Source organism: Phyllostomus discolor, chromosome 1, assembly GCF_004126475.2.
Source record: "Phyllostomus discolor isolate MPI-MPIP mPhyDis1 chromosome 1, mPhyDis1.pri.v3, whole genome shotgun sequence".
Taxonomy (NCBI): Eukaryota; Metazoa; Chordata; class Mammalia; order Chiroptera; family Phyllostomidae; genus Phyllostomus; species Phyllostomus discolor.
This window is the reverse complement of record NC_040903.2, coordinates 15,272,063-15,290,299: the sequence shown is the minus strand read 5'-3', so window position 1 is coordinate 15,290,299 and position 18,237 is coordinate 15,272,063. Positions and strand designations below refer to the sequence as shown.

General features: G+C 38.9%; 1 protein-coding gene across 6 annotated transcripts in view; it reads right to left on the bottom strand.

Moving 5' to 3' along the window:
• The window catches only part of RBPJ (recombination signal binding protein for immunoglobulin kappa J region), a 209,901-nt gene that overhangs the window by 27,542 nt on the left and 164,122 nt on the right, over positions 1 to 18,237 (bottom strand). For 5 of the 6 annotated variants that reach the window (XM_036019537.1, XM_028505773.2, XM_036019533.1 and 2 more), the window contains one exon: positions 11,837 to 11,875. Coding sequence is in view for 4 of the 6 variants with exons in the window: in XM_036019533.1 (XP_035875426.1) it covers positions 11,837 to 11,875 (39 nt within the window). In the remaining 2 variants the exon portion in view is untranslated. Of the gene's footprint in view, positions 1 to 11,836; positions 11,877 to 18,237 lie in introns of all 6 variants that reach the window. The other variant, XM_028505774.2, reaches the window with a different exon arrangement.

Below are 18,237 nucleotides of genomic sequence, written 5' to 3'. Positions count from 1 at the left end.
CAGATCACTGGGGAGAAGTAGGAGGTGGCCACGGTAATGGTCTAGGGTGGGACTGGCTGGGAGACGGAATGCTTCCAGACCACATGGAATTATGGGTTGGAATATATGAAATAAAGGGCTCTCGGGCTCCCAGACGGCCTGGCTCTGGGGCTCTCCTTTTCCTGGAGGACACCTCGATGATCCTGCTGCAGTTCCCTGCGTTTCCCAACGGACGGTATTTTGGATGGGAAGGGATTCTGGCTGGGCACAGCCGAGGATGGGGCTGGCCTGGCTGAGGGTGGCAGGGTTATTCCTTGGATGTTCTAGACTGGATGAGCTATGAGGCAGAAGCCTGCCATTCTTCCAAAACCACATAGCTTTTGTATCTTACGTTGTTTTGGTTTGTAAATAACCCTATAGAAATAAGGTAATTAAAACTAACAGGGGGAATGATAGTAGTCAGGTTTTAAAGACTCTAGCATTAATGGATAGGCTTAAGTAACTAATGCATGTGGGGAGTTCTTATTCCAAAACTGTGAAGCCTTTGAATAAAGACTCCCTTCTCACCAAACCTTTGCCTCTGGAATTTTGTCTAGAGGGTGGTGGGTAGCTAGTGGGACCTCACTTGCTGACTGGTAACAAAAGAACTAAAAATGGAACTGCCTTTTGACCCAGCAATTCCACTGCTGGGAATATACCCGAAGAATCCCCAAACACCAATCAGACAGAATTGGTACTTCCCCACGTTCACGGCAGTGTTATTTACAATAGCCAAGGTTGGAAACAGCCCGAGTGCCCATCAAAAAATGAGTGGATAAAAAAACTGGTAAATTTACATAGTAGAATAAATACTACGAAGCAGAAAGAAAAGGAATTCTGTCCTACCTTTTGCAACAGCATAGATGGAACTGGCTAAGTGAAACAGGCTAGTCAGTGAAAGACAAACACTGTATGTTCTCAACTTATAAGAATCATCTAATGAACAAAACAGGACCAGGGGCATAGAATCCTGGAACAGACTGGCAGCTGTAAGAAGGGAGGGAGGAGGGGAGACTGACGTATTGGTGAAGGATTAGTCAAAGAACACACACGAAGGACCCATGGACACGGATAAGAGTGAGGGGGCTGATTATGGAAGTGGGGGGGGCAACGTTTCTTGAGGCTGGGTGATGGGAGGTGAAAGGGGAAAAACAGGACAACTGTAACAGCATAAACAATAAAAAATAAATTTAAAAATAAAAAGTACAATGTAAAAAGAAAAAAAAAAAGACAACACCTCGGAAAACAGATTGTAATAACATACATGACCCAAGCAGAGGTACGGACAAGAGCACCAATTAGGGGTGCCTGTGGAAAGGTGGGGAGGGTCGATAAAGGGCTCCATGCTAGGAAAAACCTCACAGAAGGGGTGAATTCTGAAGTAAAAGGGGCAGGCACAACAAATAAGGCATCCAGGGTGGCCCCGCACGTTCGGGTAGAGCGAGATAATCAAGCTGAGGAGTAAGGCAGCCAAAACAGCAAAACAGTAGCTGACATTTCTTCAGTACTATGTGCCAGGCACTGAACTATGCACTTTAAATGCATTATTTCATTTAATCCTCAAAATCCAAAAAGGTAGTATTATTAGTACCATTTTGAATGTCTTGCCCAATATCTTGCAATTAATAAGTGGCAGTTAGGAATCAGAAGCTCAGATTCTCTTAAGCTTCCAAAGTAAACCATGTCGGTGAATGAAGCGGACAAGTCGGGTAGAATCAAACTGCGAAAGGCCTATCACATCCCGTGAAAATCTGACATTTGTAAACTTTAATACTGAGTATGAAAGTTTAAGCTAATTCAAATATCATTCTGATAGATGAGAATCAAAATGGTGATAGTTAATAACATTTTTAAGACACCTAGAGAAAAACTTAAAAAGTAAAAAAAAATCCATCTCTTTGAGAAAAGATCATTTAATTTTCTTTACTCCATTATAGAAAAACACCATGAGTGGAACTTGGATCTTATTTTATTTTACTGAATTTACTGGGGTTGCATTGGTTAATAAAATTATAGAGGTTTAAGGTATACGATTTTACAACACATCATATGTACATTGTACTGTATGTTCACACCCCAAGTCAGGTCTCTTTCTATCACCATTTGCCCTCTCCTGCCTCATCCCACCCCCATTTCCATAATGTTGTCTGTTGTCTATGAGGGTTTTTCTCCTCCTAATCCTTTCACCCTTTTCACCCAGTCCATAACCCTTTTCCCCTCTGACAGCTATGATTCTGTTTCTACTTTGCTTGTTAGTTTATTTTGTTCATTAGATTCCACATAAGTGAAATAGATGGTATTTGTCTTTCTCTGACTGGCTTATTTCACTTAGCATAATGTTCTCCAGGTTCATCCATGCTGTGGCAAAAGATAAGAGTTCCTTCTTTTTATGGCTGGGTATTTCATTGTATAAATGTAACACAGCTTTTTTAATTCACTCATCTATTGACAGGCACTTGGGCTGCTTCCAAATCTTGATTATTGTAATAATGCTGCAATGAACATAGGGATGCATGTACTCTTTTGAATTAGTGGTTCAGGTTTCTTCAGATAAATTCTCAGAAGTGGAATCATTGGGTCATAAAGCATGAAACTTGGATTTTCATTATACACAAAAAGCACTAAGAGATCTTGAGGCTTTTAAAACAATCAATTTTCCTTTTTAGTAAGTTAATTCTGGTGGAACAGAGAAAGGATTAGCAGAAAGATAAGACAAATCTGAAAAAAAGGCTACTACACTAAGAAAGAGGCAACAGAAGATGACAGAGTAAGATGGAGAAGACTTAACTCTTTGTATCTTTTGTTCTGGGAGAAGTGGAAATGTATTAATAGGTTTTGTCTGATAAATGTCCATGCTGGAAGTATTCTGTATGTCGTTGAAAGTAACCATCTGTAGTTTGAGAGAGGAGGCTGGGTTGCAAAAGTGGGGTTCACTGGTATAGAGTTGGCAAATGAAGCCACAGAAGTGAGGGAAATCTCCCAGAAAGAAAACGCAGTGACAGGAGAGTCAAGAACAAAGTGTACAAAATGAATAGAGAATACCTGGTAAGGGGCAGAACTGAGACTATTTATTAGATGTGTTGGAAGGAGACAATCTGGAAAGAAAGAGGGGAACAATCAAAAGGTGAGATGCTGCAGAGGTCAGTCACTGATGGCAAGACATCTAACAAAATGCCAGCTAACAGAAAGCCTTACAAGTTATTTCTATTTGGAAATGCCCTCTAAGGAATGAAGAAACTGACCATGGAAAGTAAAACAAATGAATGTCAGTATCAAAGGACCAGCTAATGTTGAAATCCACAAATACTGGTGCCAGTTCCCACTACGACTGCAAAGGGAACAGAGGGAGCATACTCTCGAACCTGTCGAGTACTGGACAAAAGGTGCAGCTGGAAAGGGTAACAGTGACAAGGAGGTGAAGTGCTGCACAGTCTGGTAACTAAATAGAGTTCAGGATGAATAAGAGCACAAAAGAAAAGCCAGGAGAAGGCCATTGTCTTGACAAACCTGGCACAGATGTCCAGCCCCTAGCACAGGACTTAAACAGAACTGTGAACAATAAAATGGCAATAAATACCTATCTATCAACAACTGATTGTAAAAAAGGCAAGAAGAACAGAGACAGAACAATGGATACAAAGAGTGTTTTCATGGTTGCCAGATGGGTGGAGGAATGGGTAAAGAGGTGAGGGGATTAAGAAGTACAAATAGGTGGTTAAGGAATAGCCAAGGGGATGTAAAGTACAGTATAAGAAAGGGAGTAATGTATATTTATGCATGACCCGTGGACATAAACAATGGTGTAGGGATTGTCTGAAGAGTGGGGGGTGCTGGGTGGAGGGGGGAGAAGGGGAAGAACTGGGGTAATTGTAATAGCATAATCAATAAAATAAATTAAAAAAAGAAAAGTTGTGATGTACTTCCAGACAGGGATCTGAATCTTAATTCTTGTTATTTACTAAGCCTGGGTTTTCTCACCTGTTAAAAAAAACAGTAATACTGGGTTGGCCAAAAAGTCTGTTACGTTTTCTGCATGATGGTTCTAGTAGTGCTTAGTTGGATTTAGCTTAATTCAAGATAATTTTGTTGGACTGCATTGTGACAGCTGTCATATCAGTGCGCATTTAAAAAACACATCAAAATTGGTGAATTTTTGTATAGTCATTTTAATACTGAAGATGGAAGAAAATATGCAACATTTTCGGTATAGTATGCTTCAGTATTTCAAGAAAGGTAGAAAATCAACTGAAACATAAAAAAAAAAAAGATTTGTGCAGTGTATGGAGAAGGTGCTGTGACTGATCAAACATGTCAAAAGTAGTTTGCAAAGTTTCCCAGTACTATTGACATTTTGGCCAAATAATTCTTTGCCGTGGGGCTGTCTTATACATGAGAAGGTGTTTAGCAGCACCCCTGGCCTCTGCTCACTAGAAGCCAATAGTGGGGGACAGCTGGCGTACTCAAAATATCCAAATCAACAAAGTTAAGGGTGAAAATGAAAAATGTGTTGTTTTATGAGGAGGAAAAAAACCCTGTAACAGACTTCTTGGTCAACCCAATACCTTAAATACCAAGGTATAATGAACAAATACCAAGTGTCAGCAGTCTCTACCTATTATTATTTTGTTAGGAAGGGCATGGGGAACTTCCACTAAAGTCTGGGAGCAAATCTGAAAAGAACCTGGAGGTGTGATCACGAATCTCACCTGATTTGCAAGGCATGAATTTGGCAAGCTCATAAGGTAAGCTAAACATTTATCTAACTTTCCATTAAAGCTTTACTGAGAGTCTGTTATATCCCAGGCACTGGTTACTGTGCTAGCTGCCTGTACTGGAAATAAATGCCCACAATTATGATCATGACAAATTATTTCAAATCTCAAGGTGTTTATGATGAATGCAAGGTAACAGCCTCCAGTTTCCTGTCTTTTCCTTTCGTATTTATAGTACAAAGCCCCCCAAAAGCAACTAGAACCTTAAGGTAATCATTAATAATAGCTGTCCTGTAACAGTAATTTGTCAAATAGCTTCATTCAACAGGAAAAAAAAAATGTGCTCTCTTAATAGAATATTAAACAATTACATTGTCTGGCAATTAGGTTCGTAATTTATTTCTGCAACTTAAGGAGCCATAAAAAAAGAGTACACTCTAAAGGAACACAGTTAAATAGTGAAGCCCATGGAAGGCTAGCACACGTGCTTTTCATGCAAACAGAACAGTGTTTCAATTTCACCACTGCTGGGAGCTAACCGCAGCCAACCACAATCACTCTAAGAGACCGTGGCCTACAAAGTGGCCCAGTCACCTGAACCAACAGGCTGAGTCCCTAAACTTCTCAAACTGGATTTTTGTCACTTGTGAAATCCAAATAAAACTGTCTTCTAGTAAAGAAACCCATTTTTGTTTTAGCAAGTCTTTCCATACTAATTACACACACGTCACCTGCAAATATTTCAGACCTGCAGAGTTTACTTTGAGAAACACTACCACAGGCCAAGGGTCAGCAGACCATGCCAGCAACCCTTTTTTGTACTCCCTAGGAGCCAAGAATGCCTTTTCCGTTTGTAAAGCATTGTAAAAAAGAAAAGAAATCTTTGTACTGGAGAACAGTATGTGGACCTCAAAGCCTAAAATATGTAGTGCTTGGCTCCTTACAGAAAACTTTTGCTGACCCCTGCATAGGCAATAAAAAAATGAAAAGCTTTTAAAAGCTGCAAAATAGAATGAATAATGATACCCTGAATTTTTCATCAATTAAGTATATCAAATGATTGACATTTACTAGTTGTTTTTTAAAAAACAAACAAACAAAAAACTCTTCCTGAAAAACTGGACCTGGGAACAGTTGAGAGTTCAGAAGGTTCAGGTAGACTTTTCTCATTTCTGCTTCAAAAAGGGGCCAAGCGGCATTCAGACACAGACCACTGCCCCATCCTTCTCCCCCCACACCCCCAAATCCTCATGGAGCTGCCCTATGTGCCACATTCTGGCAGTTAAAAGTCTTCTATACTATCCCAGACAGCACTTTTCAAACTGAGTTGAACAACAGTTACGATTTGCAGTGGAGAGTGTCCCACTCTAAGAGGCTTTAGAGAAACTAGATCAAATAAAGTGAAACCAATTCTTTCACTGCAGGACTATGCAGTCTTAAATCTTCCAGAAAGGAATTATCTGTATGCAGTCTTTTCCCAACTGTTAGACCAAGCCAAGATCTCCATGTTTCCCCCACAAGGAGGCTGTTTGTTTCCCCAAGTGCCAGTTTTGAAAATGATAATCTAGAGACAGTGTCAACAAAGTCCCTCACAATACTAATGAAACACGAAGGCCGCCAAACTAGCTTTCTACATTTGAGCGTGAGCAAGGCCAGTCAACAGTGCAGGCCCGTTCCTAGGGGAGTGGCAGAAATTCCCATTCCACTCCCTCTGCATGAAAAGAAAGATCTCCCATAGCTGCAGGCAAGTGGATGTGCAGGCAAACTGCTTCACAGCCTGCCACACAGCTACGGACAAATCCTTCCAAGCTCTGATACTCTTCATGGTTTTTATTCTCCCTCCCGAATAACCACAGCCTGTTAAGGGCTGGGTCACCATCACTCGTGTTCTATTATTTTAAAAGTTTATTGTGGAAATAAACCATTTTACTACTTATTTTAAAAATGAGTTACTTCCTTATTATTAACTTTGAGAGTTCCTTTAATAATCTGAATACAAATGCTTTCCTCCTAATATTAAGAAAATCAATTTCTTCCTTCCACTGATAGTGCTTTTGGTGTTATAGCTAAGACATTTTTGCCCAAGCCAAGGTCACAAAGATTTTCTCCTATGTTTTTTCCTAAAAGTTGTATAATTTAAGGTTTCACATTTAGGTCTATTTTGAGCTACTTTTTGTATTTGGTTCTAGGTATGGATCGTAGTTATTTTGTGTGTGTGTGTGTGCACTTAAGTAGCAGCATCCGAGAGCTAGCTGTTTGTTCCACAACCCTTTGTTAAAGACCCTTTATCTAACTAAAGTACCTTTGAACACAGGCTAACAATGAAATCACCTGAGCCTGTAGTTTTCTTTGTGGGAAGACACAGAATTACAAATTCAACTTTTTAAGCTATAGGGCTATTCAGATTATGTTTCTTTTTGAGTAAACTTTAGTAGTTTGCTGGTTTCAAGGAATTTGTACATTTTTTCAAAAGTTGAATTTACTGGCAGAAAATTATTCATAATATACGCTTGTTATCTTTTAACTGTGTGTACAATTTGCAATGATACCATCTTTCTCATTTTTGATAGTCATTTGTTCAGAATCAGATTTCTATCATACCAGATAGTATGTTTCTACCAGTTTCTATCTGGTATGATAGAAATCTGGTATGATTTTCCTACTCAAAAGAGTTCTTTAATGTTTCTTGCAGCTCATGTCTATTTGTGGTTAATTTTTATTCAGGTTTTTTTTTGGGGGGGGTGTCTAAAAAGATCTTAATTTTGCTCCTTCTAGGTATAGAATCCTAGGTTACTATCTTTTTTCCCTTTGGACACTTTAAAGTTCTTGCTCCGCTGTCTTCTTTCAACCTAGCAAAGTTTCAGGTGAAAAATCCCATCACCTCTATCTTTGGTTCCTCTGTATGTAATTTAATTTTTATCTTTTTGCTTTTAACATTTTCTGGATTATGATGTGCTTCCATAGTTTGTATTTGGGGCTCACTGAATTTCTTGAAACTGTGGTTTTAGAGTTTATTTAATTTAGAAAACTTTCAGCCATTATTTCACATACTCTTTCAGTCATAACCTCTCCTTTCCCGTGACTTGAATTACATATATATTATAGTCCACTTGAACATACACCACAACTCACTAAGGATCTTTTTTCTTCAGACTTTCTTTCCATTTTGGATAGTTTCTATGGTTGTCTTCAGGGTGACTAATCCCATGGTCAGCAGTACACACCTGCAATTAATCCCATAACGTGTATCTTTTCATCTGTAGTACAGTGGTTTCCTTTTCTAAAACTTTAGATCTTCCCTTTTTTAATCTTCCATGTTCTCCATTTAGCTTTTCCGATCTCTCCTCTAGTCCAGGGATGTACATCTGAAACCTGTAAGCCAAATCCGACGCACTGCCTGTTTTAGAAATGAAGTTGCACTCCAGTATACACATACATCCTTTGGTTTACATAGCACCTATACGGCTCCTTCTGTGCTACAACAGAACTGAGGAGTTACAACGGAGGCTATATGGGCCACAGAAAAATAAACCATTTACCATCTGATCCTTTAAAGAAAAATTTTGTGAACTTCAGATCTAAGCCTCTTGAACATATAGAAGACAAATATAACTGTTTTAATGTTTTTGTCTATCATCTGTTTCATTTGTGGGTGGGTTTTGACTAATTTTTCTTCCTCATTATGGAAATTTTCCTGCTTCTTTGTAAGACTGGTATGTTTTGATTAAATACTAAGACTAAACAGCCCTGGCAGAGTAGCTTCAGTTGGTTAGAGCACTGTCCCAATATGCCAAGATAGTGGATTCAATCCCCGGTCATGGCAAATACAAGAAGCAACCAATGAATGTATAAATAAGTGGAACAACAAATCGATGTTTCTCTCTCGTAAAACAAAAGACTCAATAAATTTTACTTTTTTGAGTGCTGAATATTTTTCGATTCTTGTGCATTCTTCTGGTACACAGTTAAGTTACTTGGAAAGAGTTTGATCCTTTCAACCTTGCTTTGAAGTTGTTAGGTGACCAGAGCAACATTTAGTCTAAGCCTCACTTTGCACCACTGCTGAAGGAAAACCCCTCTGTGCACTCTAGTCAACGCACTGTGCGTTGTAAGATGTTTCGGGAATAGGCACAATCTGCAGTACTAAGTGAGCTTTAGGAATTTTTTAGCCTGGTTCCTCCCCCACCCCCCCCAAACATGGGTAGCTTCCTCACACACATGTGCTGGTCAGTGTTCAGCTGGATAGAGGGAACCCTCTGCAGACGTCTGGAACTCTGCACAGCACCTTCCCCTCCAGTTCTCTGCCCTGGGAATTCTAGCCCCCTTGGCCTCCCTAGATCCCCAGCTCCATCTTCTCAACTCTAGGTGCTCACTAGGCTTTCCCCTCCCTAGGTCACGTCCTAGCACTGTCACCAGGCACTAAGCTGGAGCAATTGCAGGGCTCATCTCATTTGTCTCCTGCCTCTCAAGGATCACTGTCCTTTTGTGCCTGCTGTCCCACATCTTGAAAACTGCTGTTTTGCATATTTTGTCCAGGTTTTTAGTTCTTTCAGGCTGGAGAGTAGTAACTCCAGTCCCTGTTAGTTCATCTTGGCCAGAAGCAGAAGTCCTAAAAGCTACTAAAATTTTCCAAACAGGAATAATTGCTTAAAGGGTAAATGACAAATCATGATAAAGTAGATGGGACCTAACTATATTATTGTATATATTTAAGGAAAGGAATTTTTCCTTATGTTTATTATCATTGTATTGATTGCTATTTTTACAGAGGTATCCACTGAAATAACTGATTTATTCATTAAAATGTATTTTATTATAAGTCACTCTAACCTACTGCAGCTGATAATGAAATAGAAATATTTATAAATTTTAAATTGCCTATATAAGAGAATTAAGCAATTCCACTTAGCATTTCTTCAAGATATCTTGTATAAAAATAAGTAATTGAAAATATATTTACATAAACCTGTGAGACAAGTTAATTTTCCCAGCCTACTTCATCTGGAATATTTATATAATGACTTTTTAAAAAGAATTTAAAAATATATATATATTGAAGTAATTACAGACATACAGAAAAGTTGAAAAAGTAGTTCAAAGAGTTTCCCTTTTCCCAGAATCCTCAAATATTAACATTTTACCATATTTGCATACTATGTTTTTAAACCATTTAAGAGCACCTGTAGACATAAAATCCCTTTACCCAAAATACTTTAATCACAATGCAATTACCATTGACACACTATTTGTATCTATAGGATGTTATTAATGTGTTGCCATCGTCCCACTACTGTCCTTTATTGGGGGAAAGGGGAGTAGTGTTGAGAAGCTACTGCCCTCAGGCTAAATCAGGATGGTCGCCAGTTTTTCTAAATTAAGTTGAACTGGAACAGAAATGCCATTCATTTACATGTTTTCTATAGTTAATTTGGGGATATAAGAAAAGGGTTGATAAGTCACAACAAACTTGGTGTGGCTCAAAAAGCACATCCTGTTTGTTAACTGGCTTTTTGCAGAAAATGTTGGCTGACTCCAGCTTTAGATCAAAAGAAAATTTTTTTCCTTGGCCAGGATTTAGTTGAATGTAATTGTCGAGTCTTGTTGGTCTTGTTGGTGTTCCTCGCTCGGTCTTTGCTTATCACGATCTTGAAAATTTTGAAGAGTAAATGCCATTTATTTTATAGAATGCCCCTCATTTATCTCTGTCTGATGTTTCCTTATGTTTACATTTCACTTACATATTTTTTGCAAGAACACCACAAAAGTAATATTGTGTCCCTCTCAGGAGGAAAATAACACTTATTTGTCCATCACTGGTGGTATTAACTTAGATCATTTAATTAGGGTGGTTTGCCAAGTTTCTTCACTGTCATGCTACTATTTTTCACTTTTAACTAATAAATACTTTGTGAGGACATGCTTAGATACTATGTAAATATCTTGTGTCCCAACAGATTTTTAAACCAATAGTTTAAGCATTCACTGATGATTTTTTTCTTGCCTGAAATGATTAGCATTGTAATGATTACCAAAGTGTGATTTCCTAGTCCCTTCATTCCCTTTACGTTTATTAGGCACATTTCTTCTCTAAGGAAAAGCTATTTCCTCTGCTTCATTCATTGCATCACTTTTTAACTCAGTGTAAAATTCTAAACTGCTATTTTACTTTATGGATTCTAATCCATTACTATCATTATTTATTTTGATGATCTAAGTGTGCCCATGATTTAGCTAAAAGGAAGCCTCCTCCTCAAGCTGGCCCCCTTTGAATCTTTCTGGCATGTCCCCGTCATTCTTTGAGTGCAATCGCTTTTTAATAACAACAATATTGTAGCAATTACCCAAATGGCCATTAATGTGAACACTAAACAAAAGCAATGTGAAGACAATGAAGAGAATGAGGTAGAAGTGGTAGAGAGCAATGGTCAAGTATAATGTCAGACTTAAAAAAAAGAAAAAAAGACAGGCATATGTTTATATATGCCTACAATTTCCTGAAAGACACTAACAACGCAGGCTTAGCATTAACTCTAGAACTGAAACGGTGGAACCTGGTATCTTCCTTTTTATTTTACAAACACTGACTGTTAGAAATTTTTAAAATCATTTTCAAGATGAATACTTTTAAATTTGACATTTATAGTTAAAGTATTATAAAATTAATTTATATAATTAAAACAGTATACTTACAGACTCATTAAAATGTGTAAAAATTTTGTATTTTCTATAAAATTATTTTCTAAAAGCATTTATTAAATATCTTTCAAGTCCCACCTATTATCACCAAACTGACTGGCTAAATGCAGTCAGATACAGGAAACTACTTTTAAATTATTGCCCTTGTTATACTAACTATATTACACAAAAGTAATTATTCAAAGGTTTCATTTCCCCTTTGAAATATATCCTCTTATCATGTTATTGTCATGAGGGAGGTGGGTTCGGAAGGGGAAGTGTGGGTTAAGAAGGATGGGAATAAGCTTATAACCTAGATACCAGTACCTTAATAACTTCTTTTCAAGAGCACCTAATACAGTTTCGAAAACGACAGGACCTAACACTTTTATGAAAAGTTTGGGTGAAAGGCTGACCAACAGAATGCTTACCTAGTAAGTCGTTTAGGTGGAGGCCGCTCACCAAATTTTCTGGAAAAAAATAAGAAAAATAATTGAATAGGCTGTATGACACATTCCATAAAAAGCTTTTTAGAAACCATGAAATCTCCTTTGTAACGTATACTTCAACCCCACTGACCAGTGTAAAGAGAAATCCTCTAATAAACAAACCTCTACACCCAGAAATAGCAAAACACAAAAATGGCTCCTGAACAAAAACAACACATTCTAAGTCGGCCTCACTGTAGGCTCTGAGCAGGTAGCACACTGATTAGATGAGGACTTGGGGTACCTTCCAGAGATACCCTGAAAAAACCCCTACCCAAAGACTCACATCTCACACAATCTACAGCACCCAGAACAACCCTCACAGCCCAAGATATAGAGCTCACAAGTGTTTATCACATGCCAACAATCACGTATACATTTTTTGTACAGTATCCCCTTTGATCATATTGGCCCATTTTAAAGTTGTAGAAGGCAATTTCTCCAATGTCACAAAGTAAATAAATGGCAGGCAGAGTTGAGATTTGAATCCACATGTTGATGACCTAACTAGCTTATGATATGCGCCCCTTCATAAAGAAATGAGCTAAGTGGGCTAACGCAGAAGCATTTCAACTGGTTGGCCAAGGGCAAAGACAAAAGCATAAACAAGGATAAGAAATGACAATTTAGGCTGGAATTAGAATGCAGCATGGAGGTTAAGAGAAAGGCTCTAGAGCAGGGGTGTCAAACTCATTTTCACTAAGGGCCACATCAGCTTCGCAGTTGCCTTCAAAGGGCCGAATGTAATTTTAGGACTGTGTAGTGTAACTACTCCTTAACAGTTAAGCAAGAGCTTGGCGCTGCCACCAGGTAGAAACAAGGTGCCAGGCCCAATAAAACAAGATGGAGGGCCAGATGTGGCCCGAGGGCCTTGTGTTTGCCACCTGTGCTCTAGAGTAACACAGGCTGAGTTCAAATCCACGACTTGGTGTTTACTTGCTGTATAACCTTGAAGTCATTTGCCTTTCTAGGCCTTAGCTTCTCCCTCTGCAAAAGGGCAGTGACTGCACTACCGCAGGGGTTGCTGAAGGAATTAAATGTTGATTATTACATATAAAACATATATAATAGTATTTGGAATGCAGGAAGTACTCAATAAATGTTAGTAATTATAGCTGGCCCTTGAACAACATGAGTTTGAACTTAATAGGTTTTTTCAATAAATACTGTAAATATGTTGGGAACCACCCTGCCTGGTATCAGAAGCTGTAACCCCTGCCAAGGCTAAGGCTGAGGGAGTGACCTTGGACCGTAAGTCAGCAAGGAGACAAAAGCTTATCTCTCTGGCAGGAGCACCACTTCTGCTCCTTTTACTTCACCCTGCCTGGCCCCCAGTCCTTGGTCGGTTAGCCAATGACAGGTAAGATTCCCCAAGGGGGGAACAACCTAAGACAGGCATGATCACATGGGAGGCCCCCAACGAAGGACTTTGGGAGCTACAGCAAAAGGGGGTGAAGGACCCTTGCCCCTCAGCTTTGACATAGCCTGAGTCCCATTATCTTAGAGAAAATCTCCTTATCTCTTGGTTGTCTTACTTCCCTTGCTCCACCTAAGCCTGAAACAATGACAGGGTGGTACCGCCCTGTGGTGAAAAGGGCAGGTTCCCCGGGTGATCAGGCCTAAGAAAGAATATGTAAATTCCTGTGAAACCTGCTTTGTTTAGAATGCTCTCAGTTGAATGATAAGGGTCCAAGGAAGAAGTAAGTTTGTTCCTTCAAGTTTTACAGCTCTTTGACCCTGACTCAAAATAGGGCCTCAGACTTCCTTGTTACCTATTGTTTGATCCTTACTTCCTGGCAATGAGTAATAAGCTTTATCTGAATTCTTATGCAAACGAACCGAATAAAAAGCCTGCTCGGGCAGGGGAATGGGGTGCTCTCCCCTAGAGAAAATGGCCGTTTCGTCCCTATTTCCCCACAGGACCTGGTTGTCTCTGTGTATGTTTTTCTTGCATGTTGACAAGCCATCCACAGCATTCCAAGGTCACTGCCAGTTGGTGTTCGTGACATAAATGTATTTTCTCTTTTACCATTTTCTCCATAACATTTTCTTTTTTCTAGCTTACTTTAGTTTCAGACTATAGTATATCATACATATATGACATGCAAAATACGTGTTAATCGGTTATTTATGTTATTGGTAAGTCGTCCAGCCCACATTAAGTATTAGTGAAGATTTGGGGAGTCAGAAGTTTATACTTGGGTTTTTGACTATGCAGGAGGTTGGCACCCGAATCCCCATGCTACTCAAAGGTGAACTGTATTACTGGTTTTTTTTTTTTTTTAGTTATAACTGGTTAAGCCAAAATAAGTAAATAAAGGAATTAAGTATGATGTTAACAAAGATAAATAAGTTTAAGATAACTGATTTCCTTTGAATAGGAAATAAGGTCTTTTTGAAAGAGGTGGTTGAAGCACAGCACTTGGAAAAAAATAAATAGTGTTAACAAAATAAACAGGTTAAGTAAGTAGCTTGTTCATAATTACAGTTATAGGCTCTGGAGCCTAATTTCACTTAAGATTCCTCTATATTTATGATGTTCCACAAAATTACTAACTTTGATAGAAGTCTTAGAACCCCACGCAGTTCAGTTTGTTCCCTAATTTAATGCTATATGACATTGTCTATGAACCCCTAATTTATAAAAATAGGTGTCTGTGACTTTAAATATTCTGGTGTTTTCATTAACCCTGAAATATTGAAAAGTGACTTTAACTGAGGTAGCACCAAAAAATGAGCAAATAATTCATTTCTTTAAGAATTAACTATTATTCTCTTTGATGTTATCCTACAGGATACACAGTTTTTAAAATTAAAAAACAAACAAACAAAAAACAAGCCTCACAATGTTTTCGTAGTCACATCATCAAAGCTTAAGACAACAGGTTTTAAAACACTGAACTGTTCGCTAGCCCGTGAACTGCAGTTATGGAATTACAGGCAAAAATCTATTCCTGAATCTTTTTTTCATAGGAAATACTTTTCTGAACCTTTGAAACTGATTAAATGTAGCATTATAGCATATGATTAAAATAAAACTGCCTCACTAGCTTAGATGTAGGATATTTTACAAAACCCAAGAAGTTTAAGACATCTTTAAAACACTTCTTTGCCCTGGCCTGTGTGGCTCCACTGGCTGGAGTGTAGCCCCAAGCACCAGAAGGCTGCAGGCTGATCCACAGTCAGGTCTGATACCTATGTTGCGGGTTCCATCCCTAGTCAGGGCGTGTGCAGGAGGCAACCTATCGATGTTTCTCTCTCTCCCCTTTTCTCTCCCTTTCACTCTCTCTAAGGCAATAATGTATCCTTGAACAAGGATTTTAAAAAAGCAACACGCTTTGCATATATATTTTAAGAGTAGAATTAACTTGATAAAGAAAAACAAAGTGGGGTGTGGCCAGAATCCACCTATGGGATTAAATGCTGAGCATTTTAGAGACAGGTAACAAATGAGACAAAGCTTTTCAATGATGCCACTACCGTTTGTACTAGCTACTAATGCTGTAACGTGGTGCAGCCAGGGCCCTCACCCTCAAACAAAGAATTTGAAATGGGGTCCAGAACTCGGGGTGTCCAGGAATTATAAAATATAGGATATCGTTACCCCCACAAGTCTGAACTGGGGGGGTGGAACACATGGAGCAGGGTTATTGGTTATTTTGTATGTCAACAGTTGGCCAGCTTTATACCTAATATGCAAAATTGGTTATTTAACATATCTATAACAACTGGTTAGTTTCACAGATATGTTAAGTAACTGTGGCCATGTTCTGAACCAGGGAGATGGGAGTGACTTTGACCCATGACCTACCTGGGAAGAAGTTCCCCCTGGTTGCAGTGCCTGCATGAGAGCTTGGAAAAGGTCTGCTCCATGCCTCGGGGCCACACCTGCACGGACTTACTGTGGCAGCCCAGAAAGGCTGGAAATACATGGGAATGCTGGCAGGTGTAGCTGATTGTGGGAGGAGTCCAATGGGGATGTAGAGGAAGATCCCCGCTGGGATTTAAACCCAGGCTGGGCAGCCATGCCACACAGAACATGTGGTTTGGGTTGGAACTGCAGTTGTGGGGCTCTCTTAAGCACAGGGCTTACTTAGGAAGCAGGAAAGCAAGATGTAGCAACCATGCAGAGCTCTCTCTCAGCAGTTTGGAAGAATGCAGATGTTGTGGGAAGGAAAAGGGGTGAAAGGACTCTCACTGGTGGGCCATGAGAAGGTACCACGTGGTTATGGATTAAGAACTAGAGATCACAACAACACAGCTGATAGTTCTGGGGACTGTGGGAGAGCTTCTAGCTGAGCCACGGACTTCTATTTTTCCTGAGACATGGTACCCCAGACTGGCCTGCCAGGGCAAAGGGGAAGGAAGGACTGTATTTCTTTGTGGTGTTTTAAAGGACTTTGGGATTTTAACGAAGATATTAAGTCATCACTCTAAGTCTGTATAACTTTTGAATAAATAGTCCCTTTCCTTTTCACCAAACTCTGACGTTGAGAGTTGTAATTCCTAAGAGATGCAAGCAAGGCAAACCTAGTACAGGGGGACCCCGGAAGATGGGGGATCCATTTGGTAACGGTATCTCTCCACACAGTTTGTTCTGCAACAATACTCCAACCATCAAGCAACCTCTGGGATCGAATACAGGTTTATTACTTGACTAGTTTATTACACTCAATATTCAAATGTAAATGTTCTTTTCTACTGCTCTGAAATGCTTTCAAAATGAGATTATCAACTTAATGTTAACTATGGTCTTCTTTGGAATACCCATTACATGAAGTCAGCAATTACACAGTGTGTGTGTGTGTGTGTGTGTGTGTGTGTACAACATTACTCCTTCCCCCATAGGAAATGTGAGCAAGAGAACTCAATTGTTTGCCTGCTGAGCTTGAACAGCATTTCAAAATGATGCACCATTCTATTGAGGTACCATCCTCAGGCTAGGAATCTTTTAAACATTAATAAGATTAAACTGCTTCTTCAGTATATAATAAAGCATCTCTAAAAACTGTTGTGTGCCAACAGTTTAAATCCCAGTCCTCTTTTTAATGCATATTCCATCACATGCCTATTATCTAACTAAAACTAATGGTTACTGGATCTATTAGAATGGAGGAAGAAGAAAAATAGGTTTCCCAAGAAAATTCATCCAAGTATTTAGTATGTTCACAATGCATAATTCTGAAAGTGGTAATTGAACTCAATCCTAATTACTTAATAAAGTTCATAGGCCTACATATTAAAACCTGTGAAGTTATATCAAGGTACTATATGCATCCTGCATTTATCAAGATCCATTTTCCACTACTAATTTAATGTATAACTAACACAAAAACTTCAAGAATTATATATTGCAGTCCTGACTGGCTGGCATGGCCTCAGATGGCTGGCCATCAGGCATCTTCCCACAAGGCAAAGGGTCACTGGGTTAGATTCTCAGTCAGGGCCCCTGCCTGGGTTGCAGGCTGGTCCCTGGTTGGAGTGTGTGCATGCAAGAGGCAGCCAATGACCCTTCTCTCACACATTGAAGTTTTTTTCCCTCTTTCTCCCTCCTTTCCCCTCTCTCTAAAAATTAAATAAAACCTTAAAAAAAAAGAATTATCTACTGTAAAAAGAACATACATCTTTAAATGAGACTTAAGAAAAGTCATAATTTAGTATTTATATTGTGCAATAAAACATTTCACTTTTCAGATAAATAAAAGCAGCTATCAATTACTCAGAGACTGATTAAAATGTAAAGATTAAGTTCTGTCTGTTTCTCTTGCAAGGGAATGATGAAATGGGCAGATACAAATTTATCTTTATTTGAAATCTCTTTAAAAACAAGTTTCTATTTCACGGGGTGTAAGGTACAACACAGGAAATACAGTCAATAGTATTGCAGTAACTACAGTGTTGTGTCGTGTCTAGTGCACTCCCATGTATAATGTGCACCCATGTTTTTGGCCCAAATTTTCAGGGGAAAAAATATTTCACTTTCAATTTTTTAATTCATTTTTTGGTTTATTTATATTTGGAAACAAAATTGATTATTGTATCCCAGGGTATTTTGCATACAGATATCTTTATTGCTTTCTAGAGTTACACTTTTAACAGATAAACATAAATAACAGAAATGAAAAACATTTATATAGATATGGAATTAGTACTACCCTATATAACTCGCACCCTTACTTTTCCCTAAAAAAATCGGGCAAAAGCCCTGGCTGGTATAGCTCTGTGGACTGAGCAGCAGCCTGCGAACCAAAGGGCTGCTGATTCAATTTCCCAGTCAGGACACATGCCTGGGTTGCAGGCCAGGTCCCCACTTGGGGGCACATGAGAGGCAACCACACACTGAT